This window comes from Paroedura picta, chromosome 5 (assembly GCF_049243985.1).
Source record: "Paroedura picta isolate Pp20150507F chromosome 5, Ppicta_v3.0, whole genome shotgun sequence".
NCBI classification, from domain to species: domain Eukaryota; kingdom Metazoa; phylum Chordata; class Lepidosauria; order Squamata; family Gekkonidae; genus Paroedura; species Paroedura picta.
The window spans coordinates 12,420,660-12,437,993 of record NC_135373.1 but is presented as its reverse complement, the minus strand read 5'-3'; the positions used below and the strand labels follow the sequence as shown (position 1 = coordinate 12,437,993).

Sequence of the window (17,334 nt, the reverse complement as noted above, 5' to 3'; positions counted from 1 at the left end):
CTAGCTTCTGGGAAAGGCCCTTTGTACATTGGCCTTGTAGACGGCCTGCCTGCTGATGAAGTATTTCTCAGAGCGAGGCAGCAGCTTGACCTCTAACACACCTTGAAGAGATCAGTGAGGACTTGGACCTGCATGGCCTTGGCCTGATCTTTGGAAGGACTATGCCAGGCAGGCCTCGGCCTCAGCAGAGTTCCTCTTTAAAATTGCAGCAGGATTTTGTTGATAAGCTTTTGATAAGGTTCCCCATGATGTTCTGATGGATAAATTGAATGACTGCAGTCTGGATTTTCTGATAGGTGGATAGGGAATTGGTTAGAGAACCGCACTCAAAGAGTTGTTGTCAATGGTGTTTCATCAGACTGGAGGGAGGTGAGTAGCGGGGTACCTCAGGGCTCGGTGCTCGGCCCGGTACTTTTTAACATATTTATTAATGATCTAGATGAGGGGGTGGAGGGACTACTCATCAAGTTTGCAGATGACACCAAATTGGGAGGACTGGCAAATACTCCAGAAGATAGAGACAGAGTTCAACGAGATCTGAACACAATGGAAAAATGGGCAAATGAGAACAAGATGCAATTTAATAAAGATAAGTGTAAAGTTCTGCATCTGGGTCAGAAAAATGAAAAGCATGCCTACTGGATGGGGGATACACTTCTAGGTAACACTGGGTGTGAACGAGCGACGAAGATGATCTGGGGCCAAGGGACCAAGCCCTATGAAGATAGGTTGAGGGACTTGGGAATGTTCAGCCTGGAGAAAAGGAGGTTGAGAGGGGACATGAGAGCCCTCTTTAAGTATTTGAAAGGTTGTCACTTGGAGGAGGGCAGGATGCTGTTTCTGCTGGCTGCAGAGGAGAGGACACGCAGTAATGGGTTTAAACTTCAAGTACAACGATATAGGCTAGATATCAGGAAAAAGTTTTTCACAGTCAGAGTAGTTCAGCAGTGGAATAGGCTGCCTAAGGAGGTGGTGAGCTCCCCCTCACTGGCAGTCTTCAAGCAAAGGTTGGATACACACTTTTCTTGGATGCTTTAGGATGCTTAGGGCTAATCCTGCGTTGAGCAGGGGGTTGGACTAGATGGCCTGTGTGGCCCCTTCCAACTCTATGATTCTATGATTCTAAGGGCCTCTCTGGCTTGGGGCTGTGACTCTTCCCCGCATGCATAGAGCCACTGGCTCAGGCCTGCTCTCCTCCCTCAGGGAACTGTGACAGCGAGGATCTTTGCGAGATGTGCTGGTACACACCTATGCCGATCATGAATGGCAGCGTGGTTATGACGGCGACGGTGAGGAGCAACAACCTGGGGTTTCACATGCGCGGGAGGAGGTGAGGAAGAGGAGCCCGGAATCCGGCCAAACCCCCCCCCCTTGCCCCAGGTTGTGTTGACAGAGGTTGCAGGGGGGTGGTCTCCGTTAGCCTCTGCTTTAGCCCTTACAGCAGTAACTCCTGACCTGGGTTCTGGGTTGGATTGATAAATGGCCTTGGTGGTATTAAGTCTTGCTGAAACCCCCCTCTCCAAGCCCCCCTCCCTAAGGCTCCACCTTCAAATAGCACAGGAAGTGCCGAGGGGTAGTATTTGCTTCAAGTGTGAAAGTATGTAAAGGAGGCTTTCTCAGCCAGGGTCTCATGAAACCTTGGGGTCAAATCGGTGGGAGTTAAATAATTTTCAATATATTTTTTAATTTGTTAAACATTTATGGCTTATATAACCCCCCCCCCTCAAATAATATCCAGTGATGGGCCCGGAGGGGGTGGGAAGGGGAGGGGCCCTGGGTGGGCATGTCCACAGCTCTGCTTTCCAACCTCCATATGAAAAGACCCCCCCCCCAAGGATTCCAGGCCCACAGTTTATGATTCAGACATAGCTACAAATTGTGAGCTGCTCTAAAGCAACAAAGTGGACGGCTGAAATCACACGGAGAGGCCAGCGCTGAAAGACGCCCCCCATCCCCAAGCCAGGATGGTGTGGTGGTTAAGGACTACAAAAACAATCAAGCAGCTTGTTCAGTAAAATACAGAAATCACAAAAAATCCTGAACAGGGGCTGAAGAGAATATTAAAAGTAAAAGTAAAGCAGTATTGTCACTGTATTTAAGTAAATGCTTGTATCTCTGTTTTAGAAAATTGCTTTATCTGGCCATAGTGCTATATCAGATAAACAAAAAAAAACAGCGGTAGGATTAAAAAATGATTTTGGGCTGTTTTTTTTCTTATTTCTAATTTATTTGTAGTCTTCACCATAGCACCGTCTAGTAACAGCTACTTTCAAAATAATTTCCTCAGTGGCAAGGACCTCACAAGAGTTCTAATAGACCCTGAAGTACATTTCAAACAGTCAACACCAATTTCTCATAGAAAACACCTACAAACCATTGCTTGCACTTATGCAAAATCCTGTTCCTGAGGGGGACCTGCTTTCAGCATGGCAGAAAGCCTAAGGAGAAGCAATGATCCTCCTCCGTTCACTGCTCTCCTTTTATTATACTCTATTCAGCCCCTGTTCGGGATTGTTTGTAATTTCTGTAGTGGACAAGGGCGGCAGTCTTTGATTTGGACATTGGGTTAGATTCCCTACTTGTCCTCCCCTTGAAACCTACTGTGGGTGACCTTGGGCCCATCACAGTTCTCTCAGGATTCCCTCAAGCCCACCTGCCCCACAAGGTGTCTCTTGTGGGGAGAAGGAGGGAAGGCAGATGGAAGGGGAGGGCCCCTGGGTGGATGTGTCCACAGCTCTGTTTCCCAACCACATTCTGTACCCCACTTCTGGGGTCTCTCAAAGCCTGAAGAATATTTCAGGGGTTTCACAATGCTAAGCCATTTAAGAAAGGCTGGCCCTAGGAGAAGAGTGCTGGGGGGGGGGGAGGTGGCCCATTTCCCCACCATCAGTCCTCCTTCTCACAAGCCCTCTCACCACCTGTAGTTACACCCAAATGTGCCACATTCATGCCTTTCCCTGACAGCAAGAAGAACAGGAAGCAAGGAGCAGAGGTGGTGGACAGGGAATGGCACACAGACGGGTGGCAAGGGGTGTGTGCCCATGACAGTGGGCTGCCCCACCCGAGCGTATGCTGACACTGGCAATGCAGCAGATTGGTGAATGAGCCAAGGCTGTAGAATGGTTGGCAAGTGACAAATACGTGCAGGTTTCATCATCAGAGGAGCACCTACATCTTCTAGATACCAGGAGGGGTGTAATGAAGGGTCAGCTGCAGGCAGCCGCATACTTGGCTTGGGGAGATCCTTTGGCCCGGCTGTATTGGGGTAGATGCTGATCCAAGATCCCTCTCCCTGCTTTGCCCCCTAGAGTCTTCATGAATATTAATGGCTACGTGAAAGAAATACACTCCCGCCCTGAATTCAGCATAGGAGAGCAGGTGAGTGGCTGAGACGAAGGGCAGTTCTGTGAGCCCCTTGCCTGCACATCCATCACGGAGTCTGCCTCGTACCTGTTGTCGCAAGAATGAACAAAAGAAGAACTACCCCCCCCCCGAGAAATTTAAAGAAAGAATAAGGGATCTTTCTTTATGAGTGTCCAGGCAAAAGGCGTGATGGGCAGGGGGAGATTCCCAAGCAGAGAGACTGGGTTGACCATGCTCCCATCTCAGTGATGGGCAAGGAGGGGCTGTTAATTGCCCATCCATTCGAGGGGGGAAGCGTAGCCAAGAGGCTGTGCTGCTGGTCCTTGTTGGCACATCCTCCTTCCCTTCCTCCTCTCGGTGCTTGCCTTGTCTCAGTACAAACAAGTACTCAGTACAAACAAGCTGTTCGCTTACAGGGGAGGGGGGAAGTCCAAGGCTGCTTCTTGGGGACTGGACACATGGAGAGACGAAAGTCGCTTGAGGCTTGAACAGACCCAGCCGGCTGATAATCAGTGTCCCTCTCTTCCGTTGTCCCCCCTCCCTCCTAAATGGCTTTCAATTGCTCTGTCCTCCTGAAGGATAGTCATCATATTGGGAGGTCCCCCCACCCCCCATTAATTTGCATGCGTCTTACGTACACAACTGGCTTAGGGTGACTCCTTAGGACAGGCTTGATGGCCCTGGAAGGGTTTCCCGAATGAGTGGGAGTTAATTGATTTTTAATATATTTTAAAAACGTTTGTTGGGTGATATGACCATAGATGGTCATGTCGACTCCTCCCCCCCAATGGCCAATGGCCTGGAAGGGGTGGGAAGGGGAGGGGGCCTTGGGTGGGCATGTACGCAACTTCCCAAACATATTTTACCACTTCTGGGGTTTCTCGAAGCCTGAAGAATATTTCAAGGGTTTCTCAACAATAAGGAAGTTGAGAAAAGCTGCTGTATGGTTTTCAGGGGTGTCCTCCCATTGACTGGCTCTGCCCTAGGACTCTGTGCTTCCTCGGTTGCCTTCCATCCAAGCAGAAACCAGGGCCAAAACCTCAACTTCCAAGAACTAGCGAGACTGAGCTAGCCTGGGCTAACCAGGTCAAGGCCGGTTCATTTACAAAGTCCTAGGCCCATTCCGCGCAAGGATCAATGTGGCAAATTGCTTGCAGAAAGAAATAACGGAATTTAAAATAGTGGAATTCGGCATACCTGCCTTTGTAGTGGAATCCAGTAGCGTTTCAATCGTTTCCCACAGGTTTCCATTCTCGCCAAAAATCGTTAGAAAGGAAGCGATTTTTTCCGTGCTTTGTCCCGCCCCTGGCCGTCAATCAAACGAACAGACAATGGGCGGGTATTATCATGCTGCAGAGAAGCCCCTTTCCCTTTAAGAACAGGTTTTTTTAAAAAAGAAAAACACGTTGCAACGAATATGCCTTGATTCCTTGCTTCCTCCTAACGTAGAGACCCATCTAGCTGGCAGCTGGTGTGTGAGCTGCCGATTCATCGTTGCCACACTCCCCCGAGTGAAAAAAAAATCCGCTCCCGCCCAGTGTGCGGGTGTGATTTTCGGCCGAAAATAAAGGGAACTTGCAAATGGGACTGTGTTGTGCTTGGTGACTTAGGGGAGCTTTAAAGCAGCTCTGTGGAGGCACTGCAGCCAGAGAAGCCTCGCTGGGTGAATGAAGGTTCGCCGGCTCATTGCTCTCCACTCACTCCGAGAAAAAAAAATGGTGATCACTTTGCCAGAAGTTTGGAGGAGAGAGCCAGGGGGAGGGACTTTGCTGAAACCGCAACTAAATGGACCGTATGGCCCCTTCCAACTCTATGATTCTGCGTGGATCTCTCTTCCTCCACTGCCCTTTTATCCTCTCAACTACAAGTTAGTTTAAGCCGAGAGAATGACTATCCTGTGTGCTTCAAAGCAGGGGTAGTCAACCTGTGGTACCCCAGATGCTTGTGGACTACAATTCCCATGAGCCCCTGCCAGCAAACACTGGCAGGGGTTCATGGGAATTGTAGTCCATGGACATCTGGAGGACCACAGGTTGACTATCCCTGTTTCAAGGGATGACTGGCACTTGAACCCAGTCCTTCTGTCTCTGCCTGTGACAAATGTGTCAACAGACTGTCAGAGAGCCAGGATCCTTGTGAGGAGTTGTGGCTGTGAGGCCATGTATTTATTTATTTATTAGATTTTTATACTGCCACTCCTAGCAAGCTGGCTTGCGGCGGTTCACAATATAACATCATAAAAACATCTAAAAACATAATACAATACAATTACTAATATCCCCACAATATACAAATAGATGGCGGTAATAAAGATTTAAAACTCCTCCCCCCTGCAACTCATAGCCCTGGTCACCAGTAGGGTTACAGTCATAATGCATTCGTGTTGGAAAGACCAGGGGATAGTCTAATACTGAGCCCAGGAACCAGGGGGAGGGAAGACCTGATCTTAAACCCCAGGGCCTCATCTTGGCCTCAACCGAACACCTGGCAGAAGAGCTCAATTTTACAGGCTCTGTGGAACCCTGCAAGCTCCATCAGGGCCTGCAGCTCTTCTGGGAGCTCATTCCACCAGGTAGGGGCCAGGACCGGAAAAGCCCTGGCCCTGATTGAGGCCAGGTATGTCTCCTGGGGTCCTGGAACCATCAGCAAATTCATACCTGCAGAGGTCTGCTCCCAGTCCCTCCCTCACCTTCCAAAGTGTCCCCTGGCATCCAGAAACTGGTATCCCTGGCTTTGGCTGAGCTTGAATAGGCAACAATTCATACATGCCAAATAATGTACTCATTTTGCAGTTGGCTAGGACTGTGTGAAATGGGAAACCCCATGGGCAGAATCAACCACTGCCCATACCATATGCCTTCTCTGCTGTGGCCCCCACCTTGTGGAATGTTCTGCCAGAGATCAGGAAGGCTCCCATTCTCTTGAATTTCTGCCAACTACACTAAAGCGAATTATTCGGGGGCTTTTCTACACAAGCATAATACCTGATTCAAAAAGTTAGTTGGACAAACGATTGGGACTGTGGCCCAGACTACAGAATATAAATTGGATCGTGCTGTTTGACCTGCTCTGTAATTCCAACAAAAGGCTGGAACTTTTTACTACCCGAAGAAGTCACGGCTTATAATTCTAAAGGTACTCTGATTCTGATTCCAACAAAAGGCCTTGCCATCTGGTACAATAACAGAAGGTAACAGAAGTAGAATCTGACATTGGTGAGGTTGATCTTAATTATTAGTGCAACATAAAATAATATGATAAAGTAAATCTGGGTCATTACAGTAGTAGTAGCAAAGTGTTTCATTGCAAGGAATGTTCCTGTATCAGCTCGTAACCATATCTCTATGATAAGATGGAATTGTTAGACTAGAAAAGTAGGGGGCCATAAAATCTTGAGGAGCATGTCCCACCCATGGGAAGCCTGTCCCACCCATGCCAGGACATCTTCCGTAGGAGGGATTAGGTGACGGTCACCACTCCTTTGTGCACAGGGCTAATTCCCACTTTTGCATGGCATCGGGCCTGGTCCAGGGCAGTCCCAGGCCTGGCCTGACTCAGGCCCTCAGTTGCCCTGCAGCAAGGGCATGCGGATAAATCTGTGTCCCCTTTTTTGCCCTGGGATCCATCAGTGTATATTTCAGGGCAGGACCGTGCATAAGGGGGAGAACCTGGGACTTCCTCACTCGAGCATTGCTCCCCCCTCTCCTCAAGACTCACTTCCCTTATCTACCATCATGTTACAACACGATTCCAAAGTAACGAAATAGCAACACCCACCCACCCCGCCACCACATTTGGACAGCACCTTTCCTTCCTGTCTATTTTTTTCTTGGTTTTACTGAGATTGAGACAGTCTGCATATGTGTGTGTGGGCAAGATGGTGCCCACATTTTTCTATCCCCTTGTTTGTGTTGTAATGGTTTTGCGTTTTACAATGCAATTGTGGCAATTTTTTGGAATTATTTTGGATTTGGAGGCGGGCGTTCAAATGGTGAAGTGATTGAGGAGTTTCTGCCATGTGACAGTGATTGACAAGTAAAACAAACGGCAGGAACTTTTGACTTCCTGTCCTTTGGCTATCCTGTCCATACATGAATCCTGGGGCAAACAGTGGAGAGAATGGGCTCCTTGTTCGGTCATGGGAAAAATCAGGGCGACTATCCCCAGGCCAAAAACCAGGGGGCAGTTCAGCAAAATGCCTTCCATGTGATCACGTCCATCATAGTTTGACTGGCCTTCAATGTCCCAAAGTGACCAAAATATGTAATCATTACGAGAATTGGCCAAGGAGTCCAGGTCGAAGCCTAGAGATTTGATTTTGGAAACTATTAATTGGGAACATTTCAAAATAGGTGGGTCAGCAAATACAAGTGCAAGAAGGCTATTTGGTGTTTAGCTAAACTATAACAAAAGCCAAATATTGGGGGTGATAATCCATGCGCGAGATTCAATTAAATGGTAACCCAACTCAGCACATAACAGTCCCAGCGAGAAAGAAGGACTATGATAAAATTAAATAAAGTACATTATTCAGTATCTCTGGAAGCCCGCCTGAGGAGAGGGAATGATGTCTGGCCCATGCCTCTTTATGCCCCGCAAGTCAACATGGCTGTTTGGCTGCAATTCTTGAGGCATAGCCTCACATTGAATCTCCCCCTCCAAGTGTCACCTTTCCAGTTCCACACTGCGCATCCCAAAGAACCCTCCCTCCAACTCTTAACACTCCTTAAGAAAGGACTGCAGTGAGTCAAAACATCGAATCTACTGAGGGAAGCTAACCATGCCCTTGTGTTCTCTTTCTCTTTCTCTCCTCCTGCTGTCTCTATGCAGATGACCAATGTAAAATCTTACTTCACCCTGAGGGATTCATCACGTCCATTGTGGTACACTTATAATCAAGCCCCCGTGTTAATCCTTGGTGAAATTCCCAACAGCAAAGCCATCATCCTGTCGGACACGGCCTTTGAGGATCACTTTATAATAGAGGTAAAAAGGGAAAAATGTGCTGGCATTACTCTCTTACTTATTTAGGCTGTTTAACATGCTTCTGATGACTGCACTGGCTTAAGAATTTGCCGTGGGAGGGGAGAAAGAGGCAGACTCTGTAGTTCCCCCAAGTGGCACAGGATTCCAGAAGTTGGTCATTTATCAGAAATGCACAACTTGAGCATGGAGGGTATTCTGGAAAGCATTATCTGTTATAAGGCCAGAAGAACCCTGCCTGATGAGACCAGCAGGCCATCTATTTCTGCCTCCTGTCTCACATGGTGGCCAACCAGTTCCTCTGGAGGGCCAGCAACAGGGCAGAGAGGCCGAGGCCTTCATGAGAATATCAGAAGAGCCTTGTTGGATCAGACCAGTAGTCCATCCAGTTCAGCATCCATCTCACACATTGGTTATATTTATAAACTGCCCCTCTTGGCACAGCTATCTCGGGGCGGTGTATCACAGTTTAAAACCAAAAGGCAATAATTGATCACTTAAATCAGTGGTTCTCAACCTAGGGGTCAGGACCCCTTTGGGGGTCAAAAGACCCTTTCACAGAGGTTGTGTCAGGGTGAGCAGCTTGGCTGTGGGGGGGGGGCACTGCCACTGCTGCCACTCCTTCTGCAGATGCCTTCACTCAGCTGCCCGCTGCTCCAGCAGTGCCTCCAGCACGGCGCAGTCTCAACCAGGGCCAGGGTGTTCTCAGTCCTGACCCCCTCTTGGTGAAATGACAGGCCCTGTCGGAGCTGTCTCAGGTCCACAAGGCCTGCAAGAGGGAACTCTTACGCCAAGCTTTGGCTTGGGGCTCAAACATCCTGTAATATCAGTTGGGGCCTCCCACGGAGAATGACTACTGACAGTTTTACACCTGAAAGACATGGCACTGTTGTACCGAGATGTTTGTAGTTTCAATTTTATATGTTTTTACTAATGTTTTAAATTAATATTTATGTTTTATTGTTGTTAATAATGGCTACTGTTGTTCACCACTCTGAGCCAATAGGAAGGGTAGTGAGTAATTAATAATTTTTTTTCAAGTAAAATATTTTTAATAAATTAACACCATTCTACAAAAATGCCCTATATAAAGCTGATTTTTCAAAACTGGGGGAGAGGGGAACCCCCCAAAACCAGCAAAACACTGGAAGTTCTCCTGGATCTGCCCTCCTGTGTCTGCCCTCTTCAGAAATAAGTAAGCAAATAAGAAAGATCCATGAGCCGGCTCCCAAAGGTGGGTCAGCCTGTTTGCATGGCTGCTTTCAAACACCATCCTCTGTCATTCTCCATATTCTTCCTGAGATCCAGAGGCCATCCAAGAGCCTTGGCCCATGGCAACAAAGATGGGAGCCATCTCTTTATTTAACAATATTTATTTGTTGCCTTTTCGACAAGCCCTCTGTGTGAGGCTGCTGGCCCACTAGTCCCTTTTTGTCTCCTTTGGTGTCTGCCACAGGTGGCCATCGACAGCTGCTGGATCAGTAGCCAGAAGTGCCCCTGGGATAAATTCTCCTCCAGCATCTTAGACGCCATCGCCACGGAAAGCACCCTTTTCGTCCGCCAGAACCAGCTGGTCTATTACTTCACTGGGAACTACAGCGCCTTGTATATGAACACCTCGGGGTCTGGTGAGCGGATTGGGAGAGGCCTTAAGGAGCCGGTAATGAGCAGTAAGGATGAGGGCTGAAAGTGCCCATTGGATCCAGCCAGACAAACAACTGCCAGGTGTTCATCTCAGCACTCTGGATTCCATTCCTCCTGCAAATGGAATTTCCCAGTTTGAGAGTAGGGTCAAGGGCAAATCTACCCAGATAGCAGTTTCAGAAGGAACCCAAGTCTCCATGGAAGGAAATACCATCAGTATATTCCACCCTACCCCTAAGAATGGGTGCATTTTCATGGATTTGGAGGGAGATCTCGATCAGATAAGGAAAATGGATTGAAAATTAAATTAATTTATTTTAATATTGAATCTATACCCTGCCCCTCCCGACGTGTCGGCTTGGGGCGGCTTATGAAAAAGGCACAATAGCCCAATACAGTAAAACAATAAAATCAATACTCCCCCAATTAAACATAAAACAACATTAAAACCACTCAACAGCAACAAGATGGCAGACAAAAATCAGAAAATACTACCCATCCCACCGCCCATATTCCGCCAACACGGCATGGGATGTAACAACAGGAAATAAGATGTACTGGCCAGCATCTAAGCTTGGCAAATTAATGTAGGGCAGGACCCACAGATCGACCTCCCCAGGATCTCCCCTTGGCCTCAACCAAAAGCCTGGCAGAAGAGCTCTGTCTTTCAGGCCTGCGGAACACTGATAGCTTCATCAGGGCCTTCAGCTTTTCCAGGAGCTTGTTCCACCAGGCAGGGGCCAGAGCCGAAAAGGCCATGGCCCTGGTCGAGGCCAGGTGAACATCCCAGGGGCCCAGGAGATTTATAAACACAGAGCACAGTGCCCTATGGGAGGCATAGTCAGACAAGCAGTCCCTCGGGATCCAGACCGCATATAGCCTTAAAGGTTAAAACCAGAACCTTGTACTTGATCCGGAAACAGACTGGTAAGCAGTGCAGTTGATGCAGCACAGACTGGATATGGGCCCTCCAAGGAGTTCTGGTGCGGACCCTTGCAGCCGCATTTTATACCAGCTGTAATTTCCGTGTCAGGGACAAGGGCAGGCCTACGTAGAGTGAGTTACAGTCTGACCTGGAGGTGACTGTTGCATGGATCACTGTGGCTAGGTGGTCCAGGGACAGGTAGGGCTCTAATAGCTGGACTTGGTGAAGATGGAAAAACGCCGACCGAGCTCCGTTCGTGACCTGAGCCTTCATTGAAAGGGAGGCATCAAGAATCGCACCCAAATTCCTGGCCGCTGGTGGAAGCGTTAATTGCACCCTGTCCAGGCATGGAAGATGAGCTGCCGAATCCTGACCCTTCCCACTCAGCCACAGAACCTCCATCTTGGAAGGGTTGAGTTTCAGGCGACTCTGCCTGAGCCATCCAGCCACTGCTGCCAAACAGCTGGTAAATGTATCCGGGGGGGGGGGGGAGGCCAGGCAATTGTCCAGCAGAAGATAGAGCTGGGTATTGATGATATCCCAGCCCCAAACCCCGAACCAGCTGGGCCAGAGGGCGCATACAGATGTTAAAGAGTGTGGGGGAGTGGATCGCTCCCAGTGGACCCCACATAGGAGCACCACAGAAGCTGACCTTTCCTCCCCCACCGCAACCCTCTGGGTCCAGTTCCGGAGAAAGGAGACCAACCATTTTAAGGCTCTACCCCTGATCGCAGCAAGGTGGTGGGCTAACAACTCCTGATCGACCCACGTCAAATGCTGCCAACAGATCAAGCTAAATGTGGATCGCCATCTACTAGAGCAACTAGCACAGTCACCACCCCGTGGCCATGATGGAAGCCAGACTGGTATGGGTTGAGGGCCAAAATTTACTTTCTTGGATCCTGGGAGGCTAGAACAACAAACTTTATAATTATGATTTGTTTGTTTTTTGAATTATTAAGGAAATTTGAGATTATTTGCCTCCAGTGTCAAGACACTGAGTTCCCAAATCTTCAAGGATATGGAGCTTATACCTAGTCTTAGGGGGTGGGCTGTTCAGACTAGCTAGTGACCTGCAAACTCGTTTACAGAGACTGGGAAAGGTTGGAGATGGCCCACAAATCCCCAGGTGCCCTCGGACCACCCCCTTGCTACCATCCACTCTTAGTGTGACTGTCAGCCTTCGTCTTCCTGACTCTTGCCCTGGCTTCCCTCTAGAGCTATGGACCCGCATCCTGGGCAAGAAGTGCGTGAGGAAGCTGAACCCTGTGATCTTCCCAAAGAATAACACGGAGTACGTGATCGCCCTGGGTGGAGGATGGCAGGAAGGCGAATTCTTCCTCATCACGGTGTCAGGTAGGGTCAGGTTTGGGTCCTGTCAAGCCACTGGGGATGGTCCCTGGGTCATTGCTGGAGAAAGTAAACAGAGCCTTTTGGTTTCTCAGACTTTCCTAGAGCTTTGATGAAGGGCTAGGGCGGAGTCCCTAATGTTACTGAGCCTGCAAGCACTGGTGGGATTTTGAAAGGGAGAGGAGAATACTATCCTAAAATGGCTGCCACAGGAGCTGGAGTCAGTTTCTAACATGGCTGCTGCAGGGGACAGAGCCAAACACAATACTCCCCTCCTCGCTTTGGTGACATGGGCAACCCTTTCATCTGAATGTGGAGAGCCAGCAACAGGCCCGGTGTCACAGTGGCTCCACCCACTTTCTGAAAAATTCAGGAAATATTGGCAGGCTTCATGGTGCCTGTGGGCATCGTGTTGGGGAATCCTGGGGCAGGGAATAGCATGACTGGCTCAGGTTTCTGTGCAGATCCCTGCTTGCACAGGCTGAATCACAGACCTATTGAGGAAGCACTACCGAGAGGCCCTGACTCCCTCCTGCCAACGGCAGCACTCAAGCTCCTGGGGAGCTGTCCAGCAAAATCAGCAAGACTTGCGAGTTCTGTTCTAAGTCCCAGTTGCCCAGACGGTGGGGAAAATGGCCTTACCGGGTAGCCAGGGCTAAAGGAGGAGACTACGGGCCAGGAAAAGTTTTATACCTGGCCTGAACTGCCTCGTTTTTCACCAGATGGGATTGTGAAGCACGCCTCATCTAGCAAGAAGTCAGTCTGTACCGTTCTGGGAGGTAGGTCCTTTTGGTAATCTTTGTATTCACCTTTTATTGGAGCAACAGCAGAACAGTGGAAAGGGGATTCCTCTTTGTGGTTTCTGTGCAGTCACACATCACAGGCATGCCACAGAGAAAGAGCTAGCCAGCTCATAAACTCCTAGAACAGTGGTTCTCAACCTGGGGGTCGGGACCCCTTTTGGGGGTCGAACAACCCATTCACAGGGGTTGCGGCAGGGCAAGCAGCTTGGCCGGGGTAGTGCCATCTACACAATAGCCTTGTGGGATAGATTGAGAGAGAGCATTCATCTGTCTGGAGCAGCAGGAAAGAGTGTGATTGGCATGGTGGGACAAGAGGCAGAACTGAACTGAGAAACCCTGGGGGGAAAAAACAATTTATCTACAATCCTGAAAAATGGATCTTCACGCCATTGGTCAGTTTCGGTTTAATTTCTGTGAAAGAACCCTTGCATCATTTTATGGTTGGGGTCACCGCAACATGAGGAACTGCATTAAAGGGTTCTGGCATGAGGAAGGTTGAGAGCCACTGTCGTAGAAGCTCCCAAGAGTGCTCACCCCTCCCTTCACAGAGAGACTTCCTCCCCACAGGCACATGCTGAGGGAGGGGCTGGCACTCTCCCTCAGTCCTTTCTTCGCCACTGCAGGAGAAGGACGCTAACTAGACTATCTTACCTCAAACACCTTTCTGGAGTAAGAAAATAAATAAATGGACAAGTAAAATAAAAAGAAGAAAAGTTTACTATGGCACTTTTAAAAGAGTGCTCTCAGTGTGGGGCCAAGATGACCCAAAGTGATAACCATTCTTCTTCTCTGCTCTGTCTGGGAGAAGGGCATTCGACTACTAACTGCCCTTCGTGGGGACGGCTGACCCCGAAAACCAGGGATGACAGAGTGAGAAGATTGAAGGCTGCCCTGTGAGAGAGAGGTCTAATGGCTGTAGACCCTCCTCCCCTGGACTTCAGCCCCTTCACGGAGTGAGAAGGCTTCTGAGCCTCAAAGGGCAGCTTCTGAGCCCCTTGGAAGAGAAAGAGGGCTGTGGCACCGAGTGCCCATTCCCCGCCTCAACCCTTCCTGGAAAGGCCGGTCGGCGACTTTCACCCTTCCCCCTGAGGATGGGGTTGGAGTTGAGAGTCTTGGGTTCGAGAGTCTGCCCCAGTATTGCTGGCGATGAGCAGAGATGATTCGCACCCTTGATGTCAGCAGTGATGGGGCTGCAAAGCCGAGAGCAATGGGCGCCGAGAGACCAAGAGTTGCCAGCGAGATCATCTGCGCAGCCTTTGGTGCCAAGGGCCCATTGTTGGGAATCATTGTCATTGCATCACCAGCATTTTCTGCCAAGAACATTCACTGTTGACATTGGATGGCGATGTAGCAGTTGCCATGAGATCGAAGTGTCGTTGACGCCTGTCGTTGTCGGAGTCTTCTACAGAGTTGTGGGTTCTGATGATAGTACCAGCGCCCTGAAATGCTGTGGTAGAGATACCCCACCATCAGGAAAGCGCCACAACCCCTCCATTGTCAACACACATCTACGCCAACACGACAGTTTTGCAAGACAATGATTCCAATGGTGATCAGCCTTGACGCCGTAATGACGACGGAGACAAGGCTTTGGATTTAGATTCCTAGACCGAGTCAGTGTATGGAGACACTGATAATTCTGTATTGCCTTCCCCTTCAGATATTGTGGAAGAGTCTACTGGGTTTTCTCTCATGGATGAGAATAAGCCCTATTCTCACCAATTAATTGGTATGGCTAATGCCCTAAAGCTCCAGCTGTTTTACCGGAGCTCATCCTCCTCTGCTCCCCTGGACAAGGATGGCAGCTACGTTGATGCGTTTGGCTGTAAAATCTATATATCTATGGCTATGGGCATGGACAAATTCAGACTCTTATGAGCTAATATCACTCTGGGAGAAGTTGGAGCCCTTTATATCTGCTCTCCCTGATGACCAGAGGCCTTTTGTGGAGGCAAAGGCCTAGCACACCAACAAGTTAACACCGCCAGACATAGTGTGGATTGCCTAGGGAGGATTATGGCCACTGTAGTAGTTATGAGGAGTTTTCATGGCTCAGATCATCAACACTTCCTACAGATATTAGGGTCAGTTTGGAGGATCTCCCCTTTGAGGGGGGAGACCTGTTTAGTACCTAGATGCATGAGATCCTGGAGAAAATGGGGAAATATCAACTACAGGCAAAATCTTTAGACATAGGGAGGTCTTCCACGGTGCATCCCCATCCCAGGCAATGGGGTAGAGCTTACTTTCATTCCCAGCCCCTTTGTTATTTTGACAACAGGACTCGGGATTTCTCCCCTGCCCTGCATAATCAATAGCAAACAGGCAGGAGGGGAGGGGGCATAGCCACCAAAACACCTCTGAGAGGGCCAGTTGTCCCAGACAGACACAGTCCCAATGCCTGACCATCTGTTTCAGTTGTTAGCAGGTTGGCTGACTATTTTGAAGTGGGGTGTTCAGTAACCCAAAACACTAGGTTCCATTCGATAATAAAATGGTTATTATTTGGAATTACGGACACTCCTAGGTTTAATTCTCCCCCTGTAGGGTGGGATAATCAAGAGCCAGATGCTGTTTCTCAAGTGGAAGAGCTCCTGTGTAAGGGGAGGTTGTAGGCCTAGGTCCATCTCCAATCTCAGAGTGGTTTTGGTCTAAATATTTTCTTATATATCTGAAAGGGCTATTTTGGATTTATGTAATTCAAATTATTTTGTATCTATGAAAAGATTCCAAATGTTATCACTCTTTGAGTTGCTTCCCCTCCTATCTGGGGATTTATGGTTTGCCAAGGTAGACCACAAGGATGCATATTTCCATGTGTCTATTCAAGCATTCTGTACCGAATACCTTTGCTTTTGTGGGGGAGGTGTCCATTATACTTACACTGTGCTCTCCTTTGGCCTCGCATCTGCCCCAAGGGTTTTCACTAAGGCCACCAATGTGGTGGTGGCTCACCTTCAGAGGCAGAGTATAGTAGTTTACCCATATCTTGTTGACTGGCTTTTCGTTGGCCACTCCAGAGATGAGCTCTCTTCCTCTGTTTCGACATCGGTTAATCTGTTACAATCCTTGGAGTTCATTCTGAATTGGGATGTCATACCTTACCCCTACACCTTCCCTAGAATTCATAGGAGCGCTGCTAGATGGGGACGAGAGGATTTTTTTTTTGCCCCCTCCTTGGGTGGCGCTACTCTCCTCCTTAACACACAGGAGTAGTAAAATCCATTCCCTCTCAGTGGTCATACCTCATACCAGGCTACATATGAGACTGCTTCTGCTATGGTTCTTATCCGTTTGTAAGCCTCATTTGGTCCATCATTGGAAACAGTTTTCAGTTCCATGATCTCTTTTACGATCTCTTTTATGGTGGGCCATTCCCCTTATCTAAAGCGATTCCCCTGGGAGTCCAGGAGGAGGAGATAGTTTTATACACAGATGTGTCCCTTAGAGTAGCAATCCCCAACCTGTGGGCTGCGGACCACATGTGGTCCTTCAACTAATTGGAGGTGGGCCCTGAAGGACGCCTTCTCTCCCCCCCCCCGGCCCTTTACTTCATCCCCCCCAGCCCTTTACAACACACTTCATTGTTGTGCCGTGTCTGTATCTTATTTTGAAGGGATGTTTAAACATTACCATAGCGATCAGAGAGCGCTAGAGCAGTGGTTGAGAGTAGAGGAGTAAACTACCTCCCCCCACCGGGCCTCAGTAAAAGGCGTTGAGTGGTCCCCGGTGAGTGGTTCCCTGTGTTGAGTGGTCCCCGGTGATAAAAAGGTTGGGGACCACTGCCTTAGAGGGTGAGGTGGTGGGGAGGCGCACTGTTTACACCTTTCCACCAGTTGCCACTGGTCAGAATATGAAACCTATTTGCAAATTAACATTTTAGCAATGTTCTAAAAGGAAAGTGGGTGATAATTACTACAGACAAGTTGTGTTGGGAAGCCACCAAAATTTGGAACTGGACCATCACCAATGGGGCTATTTTATCCACAATTCACATTGCAGGGGAACTGAACACCTGAGCAGATGCCCTAATCTTTTCCCTCTTAATAAAACAGTAAGGGGTGTTGGGGTAGGCTCAGTCCGTGATGGGGAGGGGCAACAATTGGTCCCATAGCCCTGGACTGACAAGTGGAAGGCTTCGTGCCTTCCGATTGGCCCCTTACCAGGACAGACCAGAATTCCATTCAGCCAGGGGCAATCTGGAGAAATGGCTGCCAGTCTGCTCCTGACCACCAAAGGGAGAGGAGCTCAGTAGGGCTGCCAAGG

The 17,334-nt window shown here is 48.9% G+C and overlaps 1 protein-coding gene across 5 annotated transcripts in view; it reads left to right on the top strand.

Annotated features, from left to right (window-relative positions):
- Positions 1-17,334, top strand: part of LOC143837077 (cation channel sperm-associated auxiliary subunit gamma-like) — a 103,507-nt gene that overhangs the window by 22,613 nt on the left and 63,560 nt on the right. For all 5 annotated transcript variants that reach the window (XM_077336537.1, XM_077336535.1, XM_077336536.1 and 2 more), the window contains exons 6-11: positions 1,204-1,330; positions 3,309-3,378; positions 8,194-8,349; positions 9,803-9,974; positions 12,134-12,271; positions 12,988-13,044. In XM_077336537.1, the coding sequence (XP_077192652.1) occupies positions 1,204-1,330; positions 3,309-3,378; positions 8,194-8,349; positions 9,803-9,974; positions 12,134-12,271; positions 12,988-13,044 (720 nt within the window). The remainder of the gene's footprint in view (positions 1-1,203; positions 1,331-3,308; positions 3,379-8,193; positions 8,350-9,802; positions 9,975-12,133; positions 12,272-12,987; positions 13,045-17,334) is intronic.